This window comes from Juglans regia, chromosome 8 (assembly GCF_001411555.2).
Source record: "Juglans regia cultivar Chandler chromosome 8, Walnut 2.0, whole genome shotgun sequence".
Classification (NCBI taxonomy): Eukaryota; Viridiplantae; Streptophyta; class Magnoliopsida; order Fagales; family Juglandaceae; genus Juglans; species Juglans regia.
The window spans coordinates 21,258,997-21,280,831 of NC_049908.1; the positions used below are offsets into that span (position 1 = coordinate 21,258,997).

The 21,835-nt window shown below is 33.5% G+C and overlaps 1 protein-coding gene across 1 annotated transcript; it reads right to left on the reverse strand.

The window, feature by feature from the left end:
- Positions 1–15,953: 15,953 nt before the first annotated feature.
- On the reverse strand, positions 15,954–20,067 carry LOC108986919 (auxin-responsive protein IAA16-like). Its single transcript, XM_035692912.1, has 5 exons — positions 19,580–20,067; positions 17,685–17,914; positions 17,132–17,270; positions 16,630–16,691; positions 15,954–16,224 (listed from the first exon to the last, which is right to left on the reverse strand). Exons 1-5 carry the CDS (start codon positions 19,858–19,860, stop codon positions 16,187–16,189), a joined length of 750 nt encoding a protein of 249 aa, XP_035548805.1. The 5' UTR covers positions 19,861–20,067; the 3' UTR covers positions 15,954–16,186.
- Positions 20,068–21,835: the final 1,768 nt, after the last annotated feature.

Consider the following 21,835-nt stretch of genomic DNA (forward strand, 5'->3'; position numbering starts at 1 on the left):
TCCATGTTCAAACATGTTCTTACAACTAGAATCACAGTTACCTCCAATAGACGAAGCAAAGGTCATGGAATTAACATTTTTCCTCATATGACAAAGACATAGTGGAGTTAGTTGACTCAAATTCAGTGTTACTCAAGGAGGAATTCATTGCTTTCCTTTGGTTCTCTTGTGATTAGGGCACTCAATGTGAATTTGTCCAAATCCATGACACTCTTGACATTGTATATCCTAGGGTATCTTGTGCTTGGAGACCCTAGCGAATTTCTTAAAGCTCTTTTCTCTACTATAAGAACTAGAGTTTCCTTTGACATTATTAAAAACTCTATTATACTTTTCTTGATTCTTAACCTTCTTAGGTGTGAAGATTTTCACTAAGTTTGTAGCATATTAAGCTAGGCCCTCATCATAGATTTCACTATCATCCTCAAATGTTTCAACAGACTCTTCTTTAATAGTTTTAAGAGCAATTGACTTAATTTTCATCGGTTGGGACAATGTGTATTCATAGATTTGTAGGTAACCTACCAACTCTTCAATCCCCAAGTTATCTAATTCATTACTCTCCTCTATTGCTATAGCCTTGGGTCTAAACCTCTATTGTAAAAGGTTGAGGACATTTCTAACTATCTTATGCTTAGTGATTTTTTCACTTGGATTAAATTTTGAATGTACTATATCATTGATTCTGGCATAAATTCATCAAAAATCTCATCATCTAGCATTTTTTATTTCCTCAAACCCTAGTATTAACATCTGAATTTTATAAATTTTTACTAATCAAATTCCTTCATGAGTGACATCTAATATGCCCAATGCATCTTTGTCAATTTCAAACATCGATATTCTCTTAAATTCTTTAGAAGAAATAGTCATAAAGATTGCATTTAAACATTTACTACTTCAATTACACTCATTGAACTTAAGACCAACTATTGATATCATTGGGAACTTCTAGACCTTCAACAATTGAGATAGGCATTTTCCATCATTTTTCTACGATCATCCACACCCGTTCTTTATTGACTTGAGAAAAGCTCTCATTCAAATTTTTCAATAGGAATAATTGTTGTCATCAAAGTAAAGGGTTGGCGAGGGGTTCTGATCTTTCTGTTTTAACCACCTAATGCAGGATCATACTCAGGAACATAATTGTGGTAGAGTGAACCTCATTTTGATACTAACTAAAAAATCAGTGGTTCAGATCCCAAAATCAATGAATAAGTATTTTCTAAATATATTGGAACATTTAAATTAAATCAATCAATCAAATCATTAGAAATAACAAACACATCAATTTTGGTAACAAAGTGGAAACTCATTAGAAATAACAAACACATCAATATATACTTAGGGTTTGTATAGGCCACTTAGAGAGTCCAAAACTTAGTAAAAAATTAGTTTTTGGAATTTTCGCTTGAGCGAAGGTTGAGCCAACTGTCGAGTGGACTTTTTGTCTAATTTTTTTTATCATGACCTTGTTAAGCGGCATCAGAAGATCTTTGTGAAACATGATTTTGAAGATAATTGATTTATCTTCCCAACATAACCATGGGAGGAAGACTCTATGAGTCTCACACGGGCTCTGGTACCATGAAGATAATGAGCACAAGGTGTTTGAGCAAAACACTCAGTAACATTCTAATATCAAATACAAGCTGTGTTTTACCGTTAGACATTGTGCATGGTAATATGAAGTGGATAGAGAATCCTAATGCGGATTAATCTTGTGTAGGTAGCCATTGGTGGTATCCATGACTTCCATATATGATTCCCCCATATGAAGATTGTAACACTCAAGTAGGTAAACTTTTGCTAAGTGGTATACATCTCGTTGCTTCCCATATAGGGAGAATCCATGCATTGATTTGTGCATGTGAATATAGGTGTGTCGTTGGAGATTGGTTTGTGTGATTTAAGTTCATATTTATTATTAGAGTTCCCCAAACTATTTTGAGCGCAAGAAGATAAATATTTGACTCACAAAGAGAATTCATAAAAGTAAAATTGCAAACTAACGTGACTTGTTCTAGTACTACATCAAATTGCAAAACTCTTTTTTGTATGAAGTATATCTAATCTATCTTATATAGCCACATTACAACATTACTTTTGTAATTTTTTTTTTTCTGAACTTCACACTTTTCACGTATGGGAGAAAGTAAGGCTGAAAATCGACACTATCAGTGCGGTTTTGGTTTTAAGGGGGTGGTGCCGACTGAAACCGGCCGACAGGGACAAAATGAACTAGTGGTTTCTTATGGCCAATACGGATCGGTTCCATGATCGGTCCGTCGGTTGCTAACCCATCCCCAAATTCACATCACAAATTCAAACCAAATCAACCAAAATTCACAACAAATTCAAAAATTCACAACAAAATCACAAATTCATAACAAAAACTTAGGAGGAGAGGTGAACGGGAAAGATGAGAGGAGGACAAGAGAGCTCGGCATGAAGTTGAACGATGGAGAGCTCGACCTCGGAGAGACGTTTAAGAGAGGGGGAGATCTCGAAGAAGTGAAACCGTGAGGGACAAGCTGAGGATGAGTCTAATGAGAGATCTCGGAAAGGTGAGGGCTAGGCCAAGCTCCGAGCGGCATGAAGGAGGAGGGGAGGGGAGGGGAGGGGTTATTGAACCCTAGAGCTAAACGAAGTCGTTTCACTTATATATATTTTTTCTACACCTTTGGTGTGGAATGACACTATTTAAATCACTTAAGTGAAACAACATCGTTTTACCTATGATATATTATATATATAATATTATATCGGCCGGTTCGGCAGTCTGAACCAAGTTTAGATGGGATCGAACCGGCCAATGTTAGTTTCTTATATTTTCTACCACCGGCTGACTGGTCCTCTGTCGGTTCCTGACTTCGGCAGACGGTTCCAATTGACGACGACCTGTCCCTTAGATTCCTGTACACCCCTAGGAAAAAGGCTAAAGTGAAGGCTTAACTTTTTTATTTTCATTTTTTATTATATATATAGAAACCGTTATTCTTTCAGGTTGTGAGTTCATTAATTTATTTATTTCTAAGGATGAAAATTTCAATGAGCTATGTTTGGTCACACAAAGCTTTTGAAAATTAGTAGTGCTACAATTATAAAAAGATTTGACCAAAGTAAATTCCTAAAAGGATATGATATCATATGATACTTTAAATCTACTTTGCAATAAAAAAAACATTTACAGTTTGATCCATCATATCAGGCTACATCAATTTGTGAGTGGAGTTTTGTGAAATCACTTTATGGCTAAGGCATTTCTCTTTCAAAATGTCTCAAAAAAAAAAATAAATAAATCAAACCAAACATCTTTAAATGTTAAAAACTTCTCCATATAATATTTTCATCCAATCAACACTCAATCATTACCTAAATACAAAAATCAATATAACTTTTAAAAACTCGAAAATAAATTACTCTTAAAAAATTATATTCAAATAAATTTTTAACTCTATCCCTCTACTTTAATAAATTCCAATACAAAAATTATTCTCTAAACAAGTTTCATTCAAATTTTCTCCCTCCTTTCCCAAAACACAATCTCAAAATGATTCTCAAATGTACCATTTCTAAAATTCTTCATAACCAAACATACTAATCATTCTTTGGGGGTTTTGTTTTTATTCAAAAATCTCAATGGAAAGAGAAAAAAACTCAAAGGTATTAAACTACACAACTTCTCCAAAAAGTTTAACATCATGGGAATAGGTACTCTAGTAGCATCTTAAATTTATCAATTATCTCAAAAATTTAAACTAACAAAAAAATATAGATTATATATTATTTATATTATATCTTAACATTATATTATATTTATACTTATATTATATCTTAACATTAAATATGTTATTTCTTCATCCATTTTCCGTTGATGGGTATAGAAGGCGCGTGACCAAGTGGTGTCCACTTTTAGTTTGCCGATCGTATCCACTTTTAGGACTGTTGGTAATGGATAAATCCCATGACCAAGTGGTGTCCACATGGCTGGGGAAGTTATTTGTTAACTACCCACCACCATCACAACTCTAGGGAGGTTATTTAACTTCCACATATTTAGGGAGTTAATTAAGTTCCAGGTGTGAAAACTCTTTAAATAAGAGTACGTACATTAATTGTGTGTGTGAAAAAGGGTCCTAAAAAAGATAAAAACTCTCCTCTCTCGCTCACTCTCTTCATTTTTCCTAGAGAAACTATCTAGATCTCGTGATCTTGAAGTGTAGAATTTTTTAGGAAACTCTAGTAGCCTCCTAAATGACGTAGAAGTGCGAACAACAAAATGAAGTGGGCTGTAAGACAAGCAAAGATTTGACCTTGCAGGAATTTTGTTTCTTGAGTTAATTTGATTTAACTTTATTTAACATTAGTATTAGAGCCTATGCTTCTTGTTTTCGCCCATATGAATATTATTACATCTTGTTTGATGCTTTGAAATGAGTGTAAAAGCATGTAATTGATTATATGCCATGATTGTTCGTATTTTAGATTTTTCATTAAAGGCTACGGTATGACATGTTTAAGGGTAAATTATTTACAGAAAAACATACCTTATAATGTTAGAAAGATGTCTATTAAATTTGGATAAAATTTTGTTGCATATAGAAGAAGAAATCTGAAACCCTAGTTTTAAAACTTCTTGTTTGGACCGTGATTTTGAACCAAGTTTTAGCCAACCAAATCTTATTTTTTGGCAATAAATATTATAGGGCTGGAAAGCTAGGTTCATTACTTTAATTTGATATATCATATGCTTAATTTGGACTTCGTATGAGTAAATTATGATCGATTGAACATGGGTGCACGGAATCGGAAAAAACCAGAATTTTGGCTTTAGGAAGAAGACGGTGAACAATGTTTTGTTTTTTCTAGTCCCACTCTTGGTAAGAGAGAGTGTATTCCACCCATCCACTTGGCTCATTTTTTAATCAATATATCGACACACATACACATTAAGATGACTGCACTTTGTATTTAGAAGTCTAAAAATACTATGTGCAGAGGAGGTGATGTACACTTTTCGTCATGGCAAGTAAAACAGAGGCAAGACAACCTCTAGAGCAAAATCAAAGCCCACACGCGTAGGCGGCGTGTGGGGGCGCGTGCGGCATCATTCATCGTTATCTTTTAACACGTGCGGCGCGTGTGATCATGTGTTGGTATCTAAAGTTGATTTATATATATTTTTTTTGTTGAAACAAAAAGCTGAAAAAAAGGTTTTAAAAAAAAAAAAAATTGTCATACTTTCTCAAGTCCATTTTTTGGGTATTATGTGATATTTATATAGATTAGTTGTGGATACATTTATTGAATCATTATTAAATGCATGTCCATATTGAATATGTGTCCCTAGATTTGATAACCTATTGAACCCTTCTCATTAGTTGAGAGTGTGGATTCTCTATCCATTGAACCATCGTGCATACCAGTATGATTGATTTGATTTTTTTTTTATATATAAAAATGGATTGAATTGACATTGGTAATTTGTTGGGCTCATGTATAATGTATATATATATTTATATGAATGGATAAGGTGTAACTTATAAGTATATCGATGATGTGGCATTCCTATTTATTTATGGTTTTCCTAGAAGATTTGTAGTAGGATTTGCTTTGGAAATGTAATATTTTGAATGTAATTTTATTATTGAGGCCATGTAAAGGGATGTGTTTCACGTCTATTGATATACTTTAAAGTCACCTTAACATAATGTACCAAATTATTAATGAGGTTTCGAGTGGAGCCTATGCGCTATATGTTTAGTACAATAATTGTTGATTTTTCATATTTGATGAATGGATTATATGTGCATGAGTTTTGAGGATTTAAAAAAAAATCCTCAAATTTTATTCAAAATTAATTAGGTATGGTATTTGGACTTATATAGCGGGAGATGATTACTAGCATGTAGCAAAATTTTCGAGCTCACTATATAGGAAGGAATTCCATGGTATAATTAGATTTTGGAATAAAATTAAATGTATGCTAATCTTAGTCTCGTGCAATGAATGTAGTGATAATGACCACTAAGAATGTAATTGATGACCTTACTAAAGGAGAGAAACTGGATGGAACCTACTATGACATGTTACATAGAAAAATCCAATATCTACTTAATGAACAAGAGGTCTTTGAAAATGTATCTCACCTTATGATTCAACTTGAAGAAGGAAATACTTCCTAACATTGTCGTGATATGGAAGCCTATCAAGTTTGGGCAAAGAAAGATTGGTGTGCACGCTTTACCATGCTTAGCAGCATGCACGCTTTACCATGCTTTGCAGCATGCACAATGATCTTATTGGGGAGTTTGAGAACTACCCAACTGCCCAAGATATGTGGAATCATCAAATTGCCTATGGGGGACATTAGCTACTAGGCTTCGTGCTCTCACTTTGAGGTTTAAGCTATGTTATGGATCCTAAACATACCATGACTGAGCATTTGAAGTTGATATCTATCTTGATTCGTGATTTGAAGGCTGTTGGCTATGGTCTCACTGATGAACAAGAAGTTACTGTTGTGATACGATCTTTGCCTGAGTCAACATGGGGGCAAACGAAGCTTGTTTTGACACACAGTGAGAATATTAAGATTTTTGCTAATATATCTCGTCATTTGGAGCTAGAGGTGAAGCGCAAAGATGTGCACCGAAATACTCTTCTTGTTGCCCAAGTTGGGAAGCACAAAGCATTCAAGTCTAAGCGCAAGCAACATGGAAGAGCTGCTGGAGCGGCAAATAGTCTTGGGCAAAAGAATGGAAAAGTTGAAAAGTGTCACAGAGGCAAACGTGTTGGCAAGGACAAGTCCAAAATGAAGCGCTATAACTATGGAAAAGTGAGACACTTTGCTTGTGAGTGCACTGAGGCAAAGAAGGTATCCACCAAACACAACTCTCTTGTTACTTACGTTTGTTCACATATTTTTGTTGCTCGCTCAATCCCTGAATGGATTGTATACGCAGAAGCATCCAAACATGTTGCTCGAGATGGAGTTGGAGTTGGAGTTGGGTGCAAAGATTATAGAAGAATAACAGTTGGCAGGCAGTACGTTATATTAGGTAGTGGAACTCATGAGAAAGTGCTTGGAGTTGGCACCTACCAACTCAAGATGCGTTTGGGACGCTTGTTACTTCTTCATGATGTGTTATATGCACCTAGTGTTCAATGTAATCTATTTTCAGTTATTTCTATGTTGGAATTTGGTTTTAATTTTCATTTTGATGGCCCTTAGCTAGATTTTTATTTGGATAGGGTTTTGTTTGGACATGGTTTTCTTTCGAATGGTTTTTTAATGTTGGATTTAGATAATTCCTCATTTTCTTTTATGGCATCAAATGATGATGATGTTTTTAATTCATTGAAATGGCATGCTTGACTAGGCCATATAGGAAAAGATAGAATGGCTAGACTAGCTAGAGAAGGTCTATTGGGATCTCTTGCTAATGTCAGCCTACCTCTATGTGAGTCTTGTTTAGCTGGTAAGGTTTGTAGGAAGCCTTTTGGAAAGGCTCCGAGGGCATCTTATCCTTTAGAGATAGTCAATTCTGATATTTGTGGACCTATGAATGTGAAGGCAGGTCATGGGGCCTCTTATTTTCTCACCTTCATAGATGACTACTCACATTTCAGTCATGTCTATTTGATCTCCCATCGCTTTGAAGCATTAGACTGCTTCAAGCGCTTTGTGGCTATGGTTGAGAATCAGAAAGAAAGTAATTTAAAAATTCTACAAACTGATCATGGTCGAGAGTATATGTCTAAAGAGTTTCAGGGAAATGTGAGCAAAAAGGGATATGTAAGCAATTGACAATTCCTAGCACACCACAACAAAATGGTGTTGCGGAAAAGAGAAATTGTACCTTATTGGAAATGGTTCAATCAATTGATGGCGAAGCTAACCTGCCAATATCTTTTAGGGGGGATGTTGTTCTAGTTGCTGCCTACATTTTGAACCGTGTACCTTCTAAGTCCATTCCTTCAACCCCATATGAATTATGGAGTGATGCAAAACCAAATTTGGAATATTTGCAGCATTGGGATTCTGCGGGCTATTTTCACACCACTTCCCATAAATATGGGAAACTTGGTCCTGGAGCAAATAAGCATATCTTCATAAGATATTCAGAGACCTCAAAGGGCTATGTAATATTTGGTGAACATCCTAACGAAGAGATGACAGAAATAGAGTCATGTGATGTCACTTTTATCGAGAATGATTTTCCTAATATTTGTGAAGCAAAGAATGATCTTGAACTTTTTGAGTTGCAAGAACTTGTGGGGGTTACACCATCTTTAGGCAAGGGCTGAGAATTATCATATCCTAGAATCCCAAAAGATAGTGGGAGTGACTTGCCTCCTAGTGGGAGTATACCAATAGAAAGTAACTCACATGAGTCTCAGTTACGTAGAAGCGAACGTGGAACCATTCCTTATCGTCGTTTTGAGATTGAAGGGAAATCTTTCATGTGTGCTCGATGTGACTTTGATGAACCTTCTTCTTATGAGGAAGCGCTAAGTTCACCTACTTCAAATAAATAGCTGGCTGCTATGAGAGATGAGATAAGTTCTATGGCAAAGAACCAAGTTTGGGAGTTAGTTGGTCTTCCACCTAGGTGCAAATCTATTAGAAACAAATGGGTTTTAAAAATTAAGCGCCAGGCAAATGGATCAATTGAAAAGTATAAGACCCGACTAGTTGGCTTTGAGGTATAGATTATGAAGAAAAATTCTCCCCTATGGTGAGATTTGCTTCCATTCGACTTATTCTAGCTATAGTTGCACATCTAGATTTGAAATTTTTCCAAATGGATGTGAAAACTGTATTTCTCAATAAAGAACTAGACGATGAGATATATATGGATCAATCTGTTGGCATTGAGGTTGAGGGACAAGAGCACAAAGTATGCCAGCTGAAATGTTCCATTTATGGCCTTGAACAATAGTCAAGATAATGGTACTTCAGATTTCATGAGGCTATTACTTCAATTGGCTTTGAAATGCTAGAAGAAGATCATTGTGTGTATGTCAAATGTACATGCAAAAGTTTTTAATTTTGTCTTTGAGATGAAGGACATGGGTCAAGCAAATTATGTGTTGTGAGTTAAAATTTCAAGGGATTGATCTAGTAAGCTTCTTGGTTTGTCTCAAGAGACTTGTATTAAGAAAATTTTAGAACGATTTCGTATGCCAACTCCAAACCCATAGATATTCCAGTTGAGAAGGATTATACTTTTGAGCCTAGAATATTGCCCTAAGAATGATGAGAAAAAGAAAGAAATGACCAGAGTTCCTTATGCAAGTGCTTTCGGAAGTCTGATGTATTCTATATTGTGTTCACAACTTGACATTTGCTTTGTGGTTGGATTGGTTAGTCGTTATCAGAGTAACCTAAGACTTGTTCATTGGCAAGCATTTAAGATGATTTTTTGATACCTTCGTGGGACAGCAGGCCTTGTTCTTTACTACTAGGGTGGAGACATGAGACTGAAGGATTATAGCGATGCTGATTAGGCTAGTGACAAAAATGAGCGAAAATCCACAACGGGTTATGCATTTATGCTTAGTGGGGGAGCTATTTCTTGGTGTAATAAGAAGCAATTATGCATTATTTTGTCCACGATGGAATCAGAGTATGTTACTTGTCCAACAGCTGTACAAGAGGTTGTTTGGCTGAAAAGATTTTTCTAGTGCCTAGAAGTTAGAGCTCTTGCAGATAAAGCCGTTAAGATATACAATGATTATATGGTAGTTTTGGTATATGCCAAGGATCCCAAATACCATTACAGAACCAAATACATAGATATTCATTTTCACTACATTCGAGATATTGTTGCACGAGGTGAGGTGATCCTACAATATTTCTCTACTAGCAAGATGGTAGCTGATCCTCTTACTAAGGCTACGAGTAGAAATATTTTCCAAACTCATATTAGGAGTTTGAGACTTCATCGGATTTGATATGCTGTATTGAAGATAATTTAAACTTTATTGTATATTTAACACTGTTAGTATCTATTGCAATGAGATTATTGTGTTTATCCCATATTATTAACTAATTGATACTGAGTGAAAAGCAAACATTGTAAAGAAGTCACCAAGCAAAGATCAGTCTACTCACATGGACGATCACATTGGCGCTTGAGTAGCGAGCAAGATGAGACAAGTTGATTACTTTGGCGCTTGGAAAGCGAGCTAGTAAATATTTTAATGCTTTGGAGTATTTAAGATAAATTTAAAGAATGTCGCCTTAACTTGGCTAAGATGAGACTTACAAGAGTTGTATATGAAGTATTTATACAAATTTATAAAGCTTGATTAAAGCAGAATATGAGATCTTAGACAAGTGCTAGATGAGTGACTGTGCTAATAAACTCAAGTTAAAGCGCCTTTGTGGCGACTAGACTAAGATTCATACGGCGCTTGAATGAGACAAGTCCAATTAAGTGGGGGTTTCATCGTAACATACATTTCATATTGTATGTGTTGTAGACGACCATATGAGGGAGTGATTGGATGGGTCCCTGCTCCATTACTATGTGAGCCCTAATGAATCAATAAATGATATATTCATATGCCCTTGAACCTGGAACTATGTCAAGAAATGAAAACTTGATATTGCTACTTTAGCATGTTTTCTTAGGGTCACGAATTATACGGTCTTGTAGAATATTTCTAGTAAAGCAGTCAAGTCTAATTGAATTGATATAAGTGTCTAGGGAAGATTGTTTGGATTCTTACTTGTTATTTTATGTCTCATAGACTGGGCGATTGTGTCGTTTTGACTCGATATAATCATGAGCATATTATATATGTGAGATCAAGAACTACTTTGAGTTATAAACTCGTGAGGGATTAAGGACACTTGATCAAGTGAGATCAAATAATCTGGGGCATAGACGAGATATAATGAGTTGTACTATGTTAGTATGATGCGACTTAATATAGTACTCATACCCTTTGTCTTCTCGTCAGGTAACACGTTTAATTTTCTGTATGAGGGATAATTGATTGAAAGAACATGAGGAGATTGTTAATGGACATAGCACCCATAGTGGACAAGTGGGAGATGTTGGTAATCGCTAAATCCCATGACCAAGTGGTGTCCACATGGGTGGGGAAATTATTTGTTAACTCCCCACCACTATCACAACTTTTGGGAGGTTATTTAACTTCCACATATTTAGGAAAGTTAATTAACTTCCAAGTGTGAAAACTCTTTAAATAAGAGTATGTACATTAATTGTGTGTGTGTGTGAAAAAGAGTCCTGAAAAAGATAAAAAGTCTCCTCTCTCTCTCTCTCTCTCTCTCTCGCTTCTTAGAGAAACTATCTAAATCTCTTGATCTGGAAGCGTAGAATTTTGTAGGAGACTCTAATAGCCTCCTAAACGATGTAGAAGTGCAAACAACAGAGTGATGTGGGCTATAAGACGAGCAAAGATCCGACATTGTGGGAATTCCGATCCTTGAGGTAATTCAATTTAACATTATTTAACAAGGACAATTTGGGCATTTATCATTGCCAGATTATCCTACCAAGATCAATAATTTCTTGAAGGATCCTCCTAATTAATTAATATGATCAACGGCGTACTTTCTTGCTTTCTTTCTAATATTAGTCACTTTGCAGCAAATTTTGAGCCATGCAAAATAAGAGAATTTTGTGTCTAGTTCCATTAAATTATACAGTTTCCAGGCCAACAAGATTAATGAAATCTATAGTTTTTATTTTTAAATAAGTAGGATTGTTCATCCGGGTTAATCTGGGTATACCTGGACCGAAACTCAGATTTTAAACCCTGGCCAGAACTCAGACTGGGTTACCCGAGTAAAAACCCAAATGAATCTAGATTTTTAAAAACCCGGATTCCATGTTTCGGGTTGAACCCCATTTTTATTTTTCACATAAACCTACATTGTTCAGATCTATACTTCATACCAACCGAAGCAGATTGCCTATTCAAATCCTCACCTAATTTCTTCATATTAATGGTATTAGATAATAAAAAAATCAGACGAGTAAAAGTTATCGTACCACCGAAAACGAAAGAAAATGGGCGGGCTTTAAGAGTGGACAGAGGAAAAGAAGGTGCAGACCTTGGGTAGAGAGAAGCTAGGCAACTGCAGAGAAAAAATGAAAAAAATATATATGGGTAGTAAATGGGTACAAGCTTGTACGCTTTGCTTGGGTGACTTGACAATTGACAGCTTCAGAAGCTTTGGTGCAGACCTTGTACACTTTGCTTGATCTTGATGTGAGTTGATAGCTTCAGAAGCTATAACAGTTATCGAGAAGACATTGGTTATCTCATAAACACGGTCTGCTATCAAAGAATCCAAAAGCTGAATTCCGAATCAAAAAGGCTCGGATTCTCGGTTTTAAGCCCGGTTCCCAGACCGGGTAGGTCCGGGTTTTGACAATCGGGTTTCAGCCCAGATTTGATCCGGGCTGGTACCCGAAACCAAAATCCAGTTTCCTTAGTTCCGGACCGGGCTGGGAAAAATCTCGGCCTAAATAAACAGTCTTACAAATAAGTATCAAGTTCAACTAATATGATTGAGTTTTTTTTTTTTGAATTTTATGCACTTGTTATTTTAAAATATTTGAATAATTAAGCTTGGTACTTTTACATTTATCAAATGTGCATTACTTTTTTTAAGATTAATTTATTTTATGACAGCGAAGTATTATTCATATACATATGAAAGTTGGAAAGATTCGATTCTTTCAAAATTTTCTGCAATTTATTTAATAAAAACAATGTATAGAATAAAAATAGATACATAAAGTCTTCTTTCTTTTAATAATATCTTATTCGAAATCATTTGAAGGTAAGGGCCCCGCGTCATGTCTCTTGGATTTGTTGTCTTAAAATTTTAACAATGAATAGTTAAGGTGCCTGTAATTTGTATATATAGTTTAGGTGTAAAGATTTGGACCCCATTTTACAAATCCCTAGTTTTACGTGGGAGATCATGATGGAGATATTCACTTGCCGAATAAAGAAAATTATATATACATCAGAATGATAACTTTTGGAAAAGGAAAGGGCAGATTATTTCACAAATTTCTAAGTTTGTCATGTTTGGAGAATCTTATGCACATGTTTCCAACCTAGCCATTATATATATATATATATATATATATATATTCCAATATCATATATTATAGGGGCGTAAACGTGCTGAATTCAAGCAAGTAATCGGCGGTTAGGGTGTGTTTGGATGTTGAGTTGAGATGATAAAATATTGTTAAAATATTATTTTTTAATATTATTATTATTTTGAGATTTAAAAAAGTTGAATTATTTATTATATTTTATATTGAGATTTAAAAAAGTTGTAATGATGAATTGAGATGAATTTGGGATCCAAAATCATAAGTCTCATTCATTTAATTTTTATTCGAACACAAGTCGAGTTTGATCTTTTTATCAATTAGATTTTATGTTATCAATTAGATTTTATGTTCACAAACACCTTGTTTTATATTTAAGGGAGTTCGATTCTATTCATGAGTTGCTTCATTTTTCTAAAATAGATTATTTATATTGTATATTATAAATTTATCTAGAAATTTTAACAAGTGAATTTTGACTTTTTGCTAATATCAAGCCGATCTTGGTAGGAGTAGTGTTTGCAGGTGGCAAAAACCGGGAGAACATATGGTGAAGGTCAATTAGGATGCTGCGGTGGATTCAAAAGCAAAGATAGTTGGGATTGGAATTATTATAAGTGACACTGAGCGGGAGATACTGATGTCTTTATATGCAAAAGTGGAGTGCATGTTTCAACCTAGCACCATTGAAGGAATTGCCCTGAGAAGGGCTATGGAGGTGTTTGCAGATCTTGGCCTTTCAAATCTAGTTTTTGAAGGGATGCTCAAACTGTCATTAGAGCAATTTTTAATAGCAGAGAGGGCAGGTTATTCAGGACTTCAGAAACTCCTTTCTTGTTTAGATGTTGAGCTGAGTTGATATGATTTGAGTTCTTTATGAATAATAGTGAGTTGAGATATTGGAATGAGTTTTGTGGGGTCCACTTAAGATGAGTTTAGATCAATGTTTTGAATACCGTACCGGACGACGTACCGGTCAAGGCACTGGAACGAAATATTTCGGTACCGGTACCGTTTCGGGATAGCGTTTCGGGATAATGTTTCGGGATAGTCGATATATAAATAAATTATATATATAAATATATATAAAATTATATTTCAAAATAATAGTCTATATATAAATAAATTAGATATAAATACATGTATATATAAATTATAAATAGTCTAGTCTGAATTAGGGGTTAAAAAATAAATTTGTAATTTGAAAAAACGAAAAAAAAAAATACACAGGCCGAAATATCGGCCGGTACCGGCCGAAATATAGGCCGGTACAGGCCGAAATTTAGGCTGAAACGGCCGGTACCGTCCGGTACGGCCGGTATTTTGGCCGGTACGGAACACATATAGTACCTGTACCGGCCGGACGGCCGAAACGAAAAATTTCGGCCGTACCGGCCAGTACGGTACGAAATTTAAAACTTTGGTTTAGATGTGTTTGGATATTAAGATAAATTTAGATGTATTTATGAAAAGTTGAAAAAAGTTGTGGGTCCTACGTGTAAAAATGTGAGTAAAAAGAAATTATGGGTCCCACTTGTAAAGAAATTTTGACTTGAGATGAGTTTAGTGATTTGAGAATTGGGTGTTTGGATGCATTCTTATTAAAAAAAAGATAAATATGAGACTTACATGAAAAAATTATTTTTTTAATAATAGACCTTACACTTTTTTAAAAAGAATGTGTGACGTTTGTATAATTCATGACTATATCTAATATTAATTACTTTTATTTATGTTCGTGGATATCAGCAAGAATTCAGACTTGTGTGAGTAATAAACAAACGATAGAAGACAATCCCATCTTCTTGGGACTTGGGTGAAAGACAGCGCATGTGCTTAGTTCATTAGTGTGTCCCTCAAATCAGTACTATGCCACCAGGTTTTTGTTCTTTTGTTTTTTTTTTTTTTTCAAATTTATAATTTCTCAAACTTGGTGCGGATATCTTTCTTTCTAAAAATTCTCTTTCGTTTTTAGCAATACTCCAAAACAATATTATCATATTATTGAATATTTTTAGGATAGAATATGTTGTCATTAAGCATTGATTAATGTCTCTATATTTATATATATCATCATTATATTTCTTTATTTGTCATAGGCCCTATCAACTATAAATAGGTTTTTTCTATACATTATAAAGATTCACTCATATGAATAATGTATTTACGTCTTATGGGTTTTTTTTTTTTTTTTCATACATGAAATTAAAACATATGAGTTATGGAACGTCGTAATAATTCAAGAAAAAATCCCCTCAGTCGAATGGCCTTAATTAAGAATGCAAATACAGAGTCTCGAATCCAAACAATTGATCTTTTACAACCCATTTTACAATTAATTAATGCAATCATGCATGACAGCTCGTTTTTTAGGATGACATTATAAATTATTAATGGAACCAATATTAATGCATCAACAAAAGCACATGGCCATGCATATATAGATATATATGTATATATATATTTATATATATATATATATATATTACTTAACCTCAATAATTGAATACAATAAAAGCCAATAATAAAATGTTCAAAGTTCATAAGAATCTCATAATGCACCACATGATAAACAAAACGCCATTGAAAATTAGGTCATGCATGCAGAGCGGCCAGCCGATCGAGGGACAAAAAAGGGTAGTGATCAAAGAGTCATGACAACAAGAAAATTGACATTATTGTATATATATATATATATATATATATATATATATATATATATATATATATAATAGTTAGACAAGCCATGCATTGACCTTACGTACTAATAATTAAACAAATTACTCATACATGAACAAGATCAGCAACTTCGATCTTATACATATTATATGAACATCTTCTATGTATATATATTACTGCTTCATGTTCCTAATTAACAATTCTCGAATACCTCTTTCATCATAAATATATATATATATATATATATATATATATAAAGAAGAAAAAAAAATGCTACAAACACATCCAAACTCCGAGCTGCAATGGTAGATGATCACCTTATGATGTTCTCTCAAGCTGATTATAGGCTAAGATTTCAAACACCACATGGCATTGCTTCATGATCAGCTTCTGTTCTTGCATTTCTCCACCGCCCTCGGTGCTGCAAAAATCAAATAATTGAAAGAGTAATTTTACCATTATATATTTATAATCTTTTTTGAAAAAGTCTTCTTGCAAGCGATTTCGCGCACTAAACTGTGTACCAATATTAAATATAAAGTATCCGTTTAATGAAATGGTACGAATTGAAGACGGAAATGATTTTCGTGAGATAGATGATTTCTTCTTCTCTCAAATTTTTTTTCTTTTATTTTTTTTAATAAAAAAAGTTATGTACGTGAGAATTGGTACGCAGTTTGTTGTACCATACCGCTTGTACCTAGTAAGCCTCATCTTTTTTATAATCCTGTTTTAAATGAAGGGCGATTATGTTGTAAAAATTTAAATAAAATACAAATATATATAAAAGCGTTAATTAATCGAAGTTAGAGATATATATACTGACCAAGTCCTATGGCTTCGGATCCTTTCATTATCCGCAAGCGCTTGCATGAATCAACAAACATCCTTCAAAACGAAATTGAGAAGGTTAATTAATTAACTAATGAACATATTTACCAGCAAAAAAAAATTCCCGGAAAGGTCCTAATTTATCTGGCGAAAATTAACCATGAGTACTTGCATCATTTTCCGGTAAATTTGGTACTTACTCCAGTGAAATTTTACATCGCCACAAAAATCCTATTATTTGCGACTATTTCATAATATCGCCTCGACATCAGCGGCGCTGAGTCGCTGACCGAAAAAAGTAGCCGGAAATACTTCTTAATTAGCTAGTTTTTCCGGCTACTAATTCTTGTTCCCGGAAAATAATTACCTTTTCTTGTAGTGTCAGTACTAGTACATATATATATATATATAGAATCGTATATGTAAATAACATATAACATGTAATCCTTAATCTTTTGGTCGTTGCAATGAAGAACAATTAATAATTAAGAACTTACTCCCATGGCACATCTCCTACAAGCATCCAATCACCATCCTTATCTTCGTAAGCGGGCACGTACTCAGAACCATTCAACAAGTCTATCAATTTGCTCTCGTTCATGAAATCCTTTAATATTCCTTGTGACCCACAATTTCCTAATTCATTCAAAACCAAAAATTAATATATATATTGTACCATTAATATGGTTTAGTTTCTATAAATAATGCAAGAATTGCCATACATGCATGCATATAAGGGCTCGTTTGGATAGTGAAATGAGATGAGATCGATGAGATAGTTTTAGATGAGTTGAATAAAATATTGTTAAAATATTATTTTTTTAATATTTTTATTATTTTAAAATTTGAAAAAGTTGAATTAATGTTTATTATATTTTGTGTAAGAATCTGAAAAAATTGTAATGATGAAATGAAATATCATAAAATGAGGTGAAATGATTTCTGTATCGACCAAACGAGCCATGTCTTAACTTTTGAGTCATTTTCTTTCCTTTCAATATTGTATTCCCTTTTTTTTTTAATTGAATTTGTGATGAGATAATTACGTACCAATGGTAAAGGAACTGAACATTTTGCCTAAGGCAACAGAAAGTTCCTGGTAGCTTTTGTACAACTTCAAGTCTACCTTGCGTAGATACGGTGCTCCATCCATGCTAACCTTAACAAAGGCTGCAGTACTAATGCTACCGCCCTTGGTGGCTTCATCTTTACCATTCTTCTGGCCGGCGACGATGTTCTTTCGTAATGATCGGACAGGTGGCCAACCCACAACTTGTGCCCTGACATTCAAAAGTGACCGTCATTATAATAATTATTCACTCAATTCTCTTGATTCCCTAGCTAAAATTCTTATCGAACATAGATAAAGCATAGAAACAAGATGCAAATATTAAGATCTAGTGATCAGTATTACAGTATTTATTCATCATTTAATATTTTTTTGCAAACATCAGCTTATATTATCAGGCATGCAAACCTCATGAAAGTTTTTGAAAAAAGTGAGATCCGCTCGAAAAAAAAAAAAAAACCAAATTTTTTTTTAGTAGGTCCATCTTTTTTTTCAAAGACTTGCATGAGACTTACGCACCCTGAACCATTACTCCGCTGATCATAAATATTGTAAGATGTATTTGATATATTTATCTCCACTCTATAAACATGCTTAATTGGGCTCTTACTCACCTAAATATTTAGAAAATAATGAAAATCATGTTTGGTTGAAAATGTATACTACAAATAAGAAAAAGTTTATTTGCATAGTTGAAAATGTATACTACAAATAAGAAAAAGTTTATTTGCATACACCCGTATATATGGCTCAATTTGCAAAGAGCAGAATTCCAACCAACAAACAAAACGCAACCGTATCGATATGGTTTCAGATTGTTTTCATTAATTTGTAAAGTAATTGGTTGTAGTTTTTCCTCGTTCACTTTTCAATTACTATTCCTATTAGTTTCGTACTTTTTATAATTCAGATCATCATAACCAACGCGCCTCGCGTTCGATGACTTAGCTGTATGGGACTAGCTATGATCTTTTCCCTTGTCGACTTTGCTTCACACGTTTGGAATATTGTTTGGTTGTCGAGAAAAGTAAAAAAGATTCCATATGTTCTGTTTTTTCCCTACATCTGCCCGACAACCAACCAAAGCCTTTAGAAAGGCAACTAAATTGCCGATCACGAGTTAGCTAGGAATATGCAAGTCCATACGGCCTTGAAGTATTTCTTTGATTTAATAACAATAATTAAATATATACAAATAATAATAATAACAATGAAGAAATAAGAATAATAAGAATGCATGGCATAATGTCTTATTCATGAACAGATCATCGTGATGATGCTCATGAAACCTCATGAAGTACTTCATTCTTAGTAAACAAAGTAGTAATTAGGGCTGGTTTGGATTCAGAGATGCATGAGATGGTTTTAGATGAGATCGATGAGATGAAATGATTTTAGATGAAAGATAAAAGTTGAAAAAATATTCTTAAAATATTATTTTTTAATATTATTATTGTTTTGAAATTTGAAAAAGTTGAATTGTGATTTGAAAAAATTGAATTGTTTATTATATTTTGTATGAAAATTTAGAAAAGTTATAATGATGAGATGAAATGAAATGAAACACTTTCTGAATCTAAAGGGGCCTTAATGTTCTTCATTTATTAACATTAATTCCTGTGAATTCTTATGTGAAAAACAATCAAAGACCTGGTAGTGAAAGCAGGTAACTAGATAGCTAGGAAGGCAAACGTATCTGATCTCATATCAATATTCATATATGCATTAATTTTTACACGACACAAGAGTCTGGATCTCAACCATTTAAAACCAAACTACATGAACACATGAAGTATTAAAAAGAACAGACAAACAAGGAAGTAATTGGAAGAATATACATACATACATATATATATATATATATATATACACGTACTTGGATGGGTGTTTTGCAGGATCATTAGAAGCAGGTACAGGGCTGATCATCTTCTCCTTCATCATCTCTTGATCAACTTCGTTCTTGGCCGAATCTTTGGAGGAAAGATTAAGCTTCAAATCAACTGTTTCTGAAAACCCTCTCTTCCTAGCCGCCTCGCCATCATTATTTCCACCTCCGGCGCCGGCGCTGGCGCCGGGTAATCCCAGACGTAACTCAGTCTCTTCAAAATTAAGCATACTGTACTTGTCACCCTCCACTGCGTCCGAAACGCAACTCATTCTACTGATATTCACTTCAGAACACCTCTCTCAGTATTAATCGTACTTGTTCTCTGTCTCTGCAATTTTTCTTTTCTTTTCTTTTCTTTTTTCTCTTTCTAGTACTTCAAGCTGCTCTCCGTTGCTAATAATGTTGGTAGAGAGGCTGTACGTACGTGAAAGTATGGGAATATGAAAGTTTTTGGAAGAAAGGGGAGATTAGGGGTAGTGTGTGATAATATATGGCTTTGATGCACAGTAATGATCTTGCCACGTAAAGGGGAATTGTTTGTTGGACGGTCCGCGCTGGGCTTGTCCGGGACTGATGATGTCATGGGTGATGTCAACCTTGGAATGATTGTGGTTAGGCAAGTGGACGGACCAATTTGGTTCTGTTTGCCTTTGTTTGGGGCATGCCTACGCGAAACCAGTAATAATGTCGAAGAAGACTCTATTGATGTAAACAGATTAGATAAAAATAAATTTATATATTGACGTGGTTTTACTTGATGTATTAGATTTATTTTATATTAAAAATAATTTTATAATTTAACGTATTGTATCAAGTCACGTCAGTTTATAAATTTATTTTTTTGTAATTTCTTTTTAATTAAAATATTTTTCAATCTCGAAAGTATAGCTCAGATTTCTTTTTAATAAATGAGTTTATTAGGTAAAATATTTAATTAAATTGAATAAAATATAGAGTGAATAAGTTAAGCACCTTAAAATATATTTAAGCACCTTATTAAATATCTAGAGAGAAGTTATTATAGTAGTGCATACTTTACACTCATTGTGTGGCTGCTTCTAGTTGATTGTTTCCAACACTCATTCTATCTATATTTATTCTTATTTAAAAATTTAAACCGATATAAAGAGTTAAGTTTAATTATTTATATTTTGAATTATGATATGATAATGTTTTTGTAATGAAATAACATTATTAAGACCAAGTATTCATTCCAAAAAAAAAAAAGTATGTTTGATGTAACTAGCTAGATAGTTTTTTTTTGTTTTTTTAAAGTGGTGGGACTCATTATTTAAATTGAGAAAATTTAAGACCTGATTTTATTGGAGTTGAAATTAAAGGTCCCAACATACAATGAAATGATGTTTTAAGAGAAAAGTTTTTGCGAGTTATTTTTTGGATTGGTAGTACTAGTTTTTTTGGTTATTAATTTTTTAAAAAATTATGGAATTGACGAAAATGATTAGATGTAATATTGTCTGTACGTAGAAGATTATTTGATTTAAGTTGCTTAACTTTTAATTAATTAGTTCCCAAACAAAACTTAATGGGTTTCTGTTTAGATAGGTACGTATGCGTATTTTGGAACCATGTACGTAAGATTTGAACATATAAATTACAATCCACCGAACGACATATATAAGAATAAGATCAACTTTATTGCTAAGGAGAAAATCATACTATGCCGCCTTATTTTGCTCTCTCAATTTCATCGATCATAATTTTATTTTATTTTATTAATTTTTTTAATTAATGGTTAAAGAAGTGACTATTAGTGTATTAATATTCTTTTATTTTTTTAAAATATTTAAAAAATATTTGAAAGAAAAAATAAAAAATAAAAAGTGCGATTTGAATTTTGCACTACTAGGGGCACACCCAGTGATCAAATATGGACGGCATAGTAAGACCACCCGCTTTGCTAAACCAATTTATTCAATGATAGAAACACTACAAAAAAAATAAATATTTGTTAATGATTATTTGTGATGATAATGACTATTTGCAATGAAAATAGACTTATTTTAACAGGAAATAGTCATTTTCTCAGGAAATAGCTAGCTATAAATAAACAGTTTTCTTGTAATGAAAATGGTAAGTTATAAAGTTACATTTCTTTTATAGTTGTGCATTGGCAGTGTGACATGACCCGCCCGTGAACCCAACAAGAATACAATATAAAATTAGTAGATTTGTATTTGATATAAATAAGTTCAGATAAAAATGGAGACACGATTAATAAAC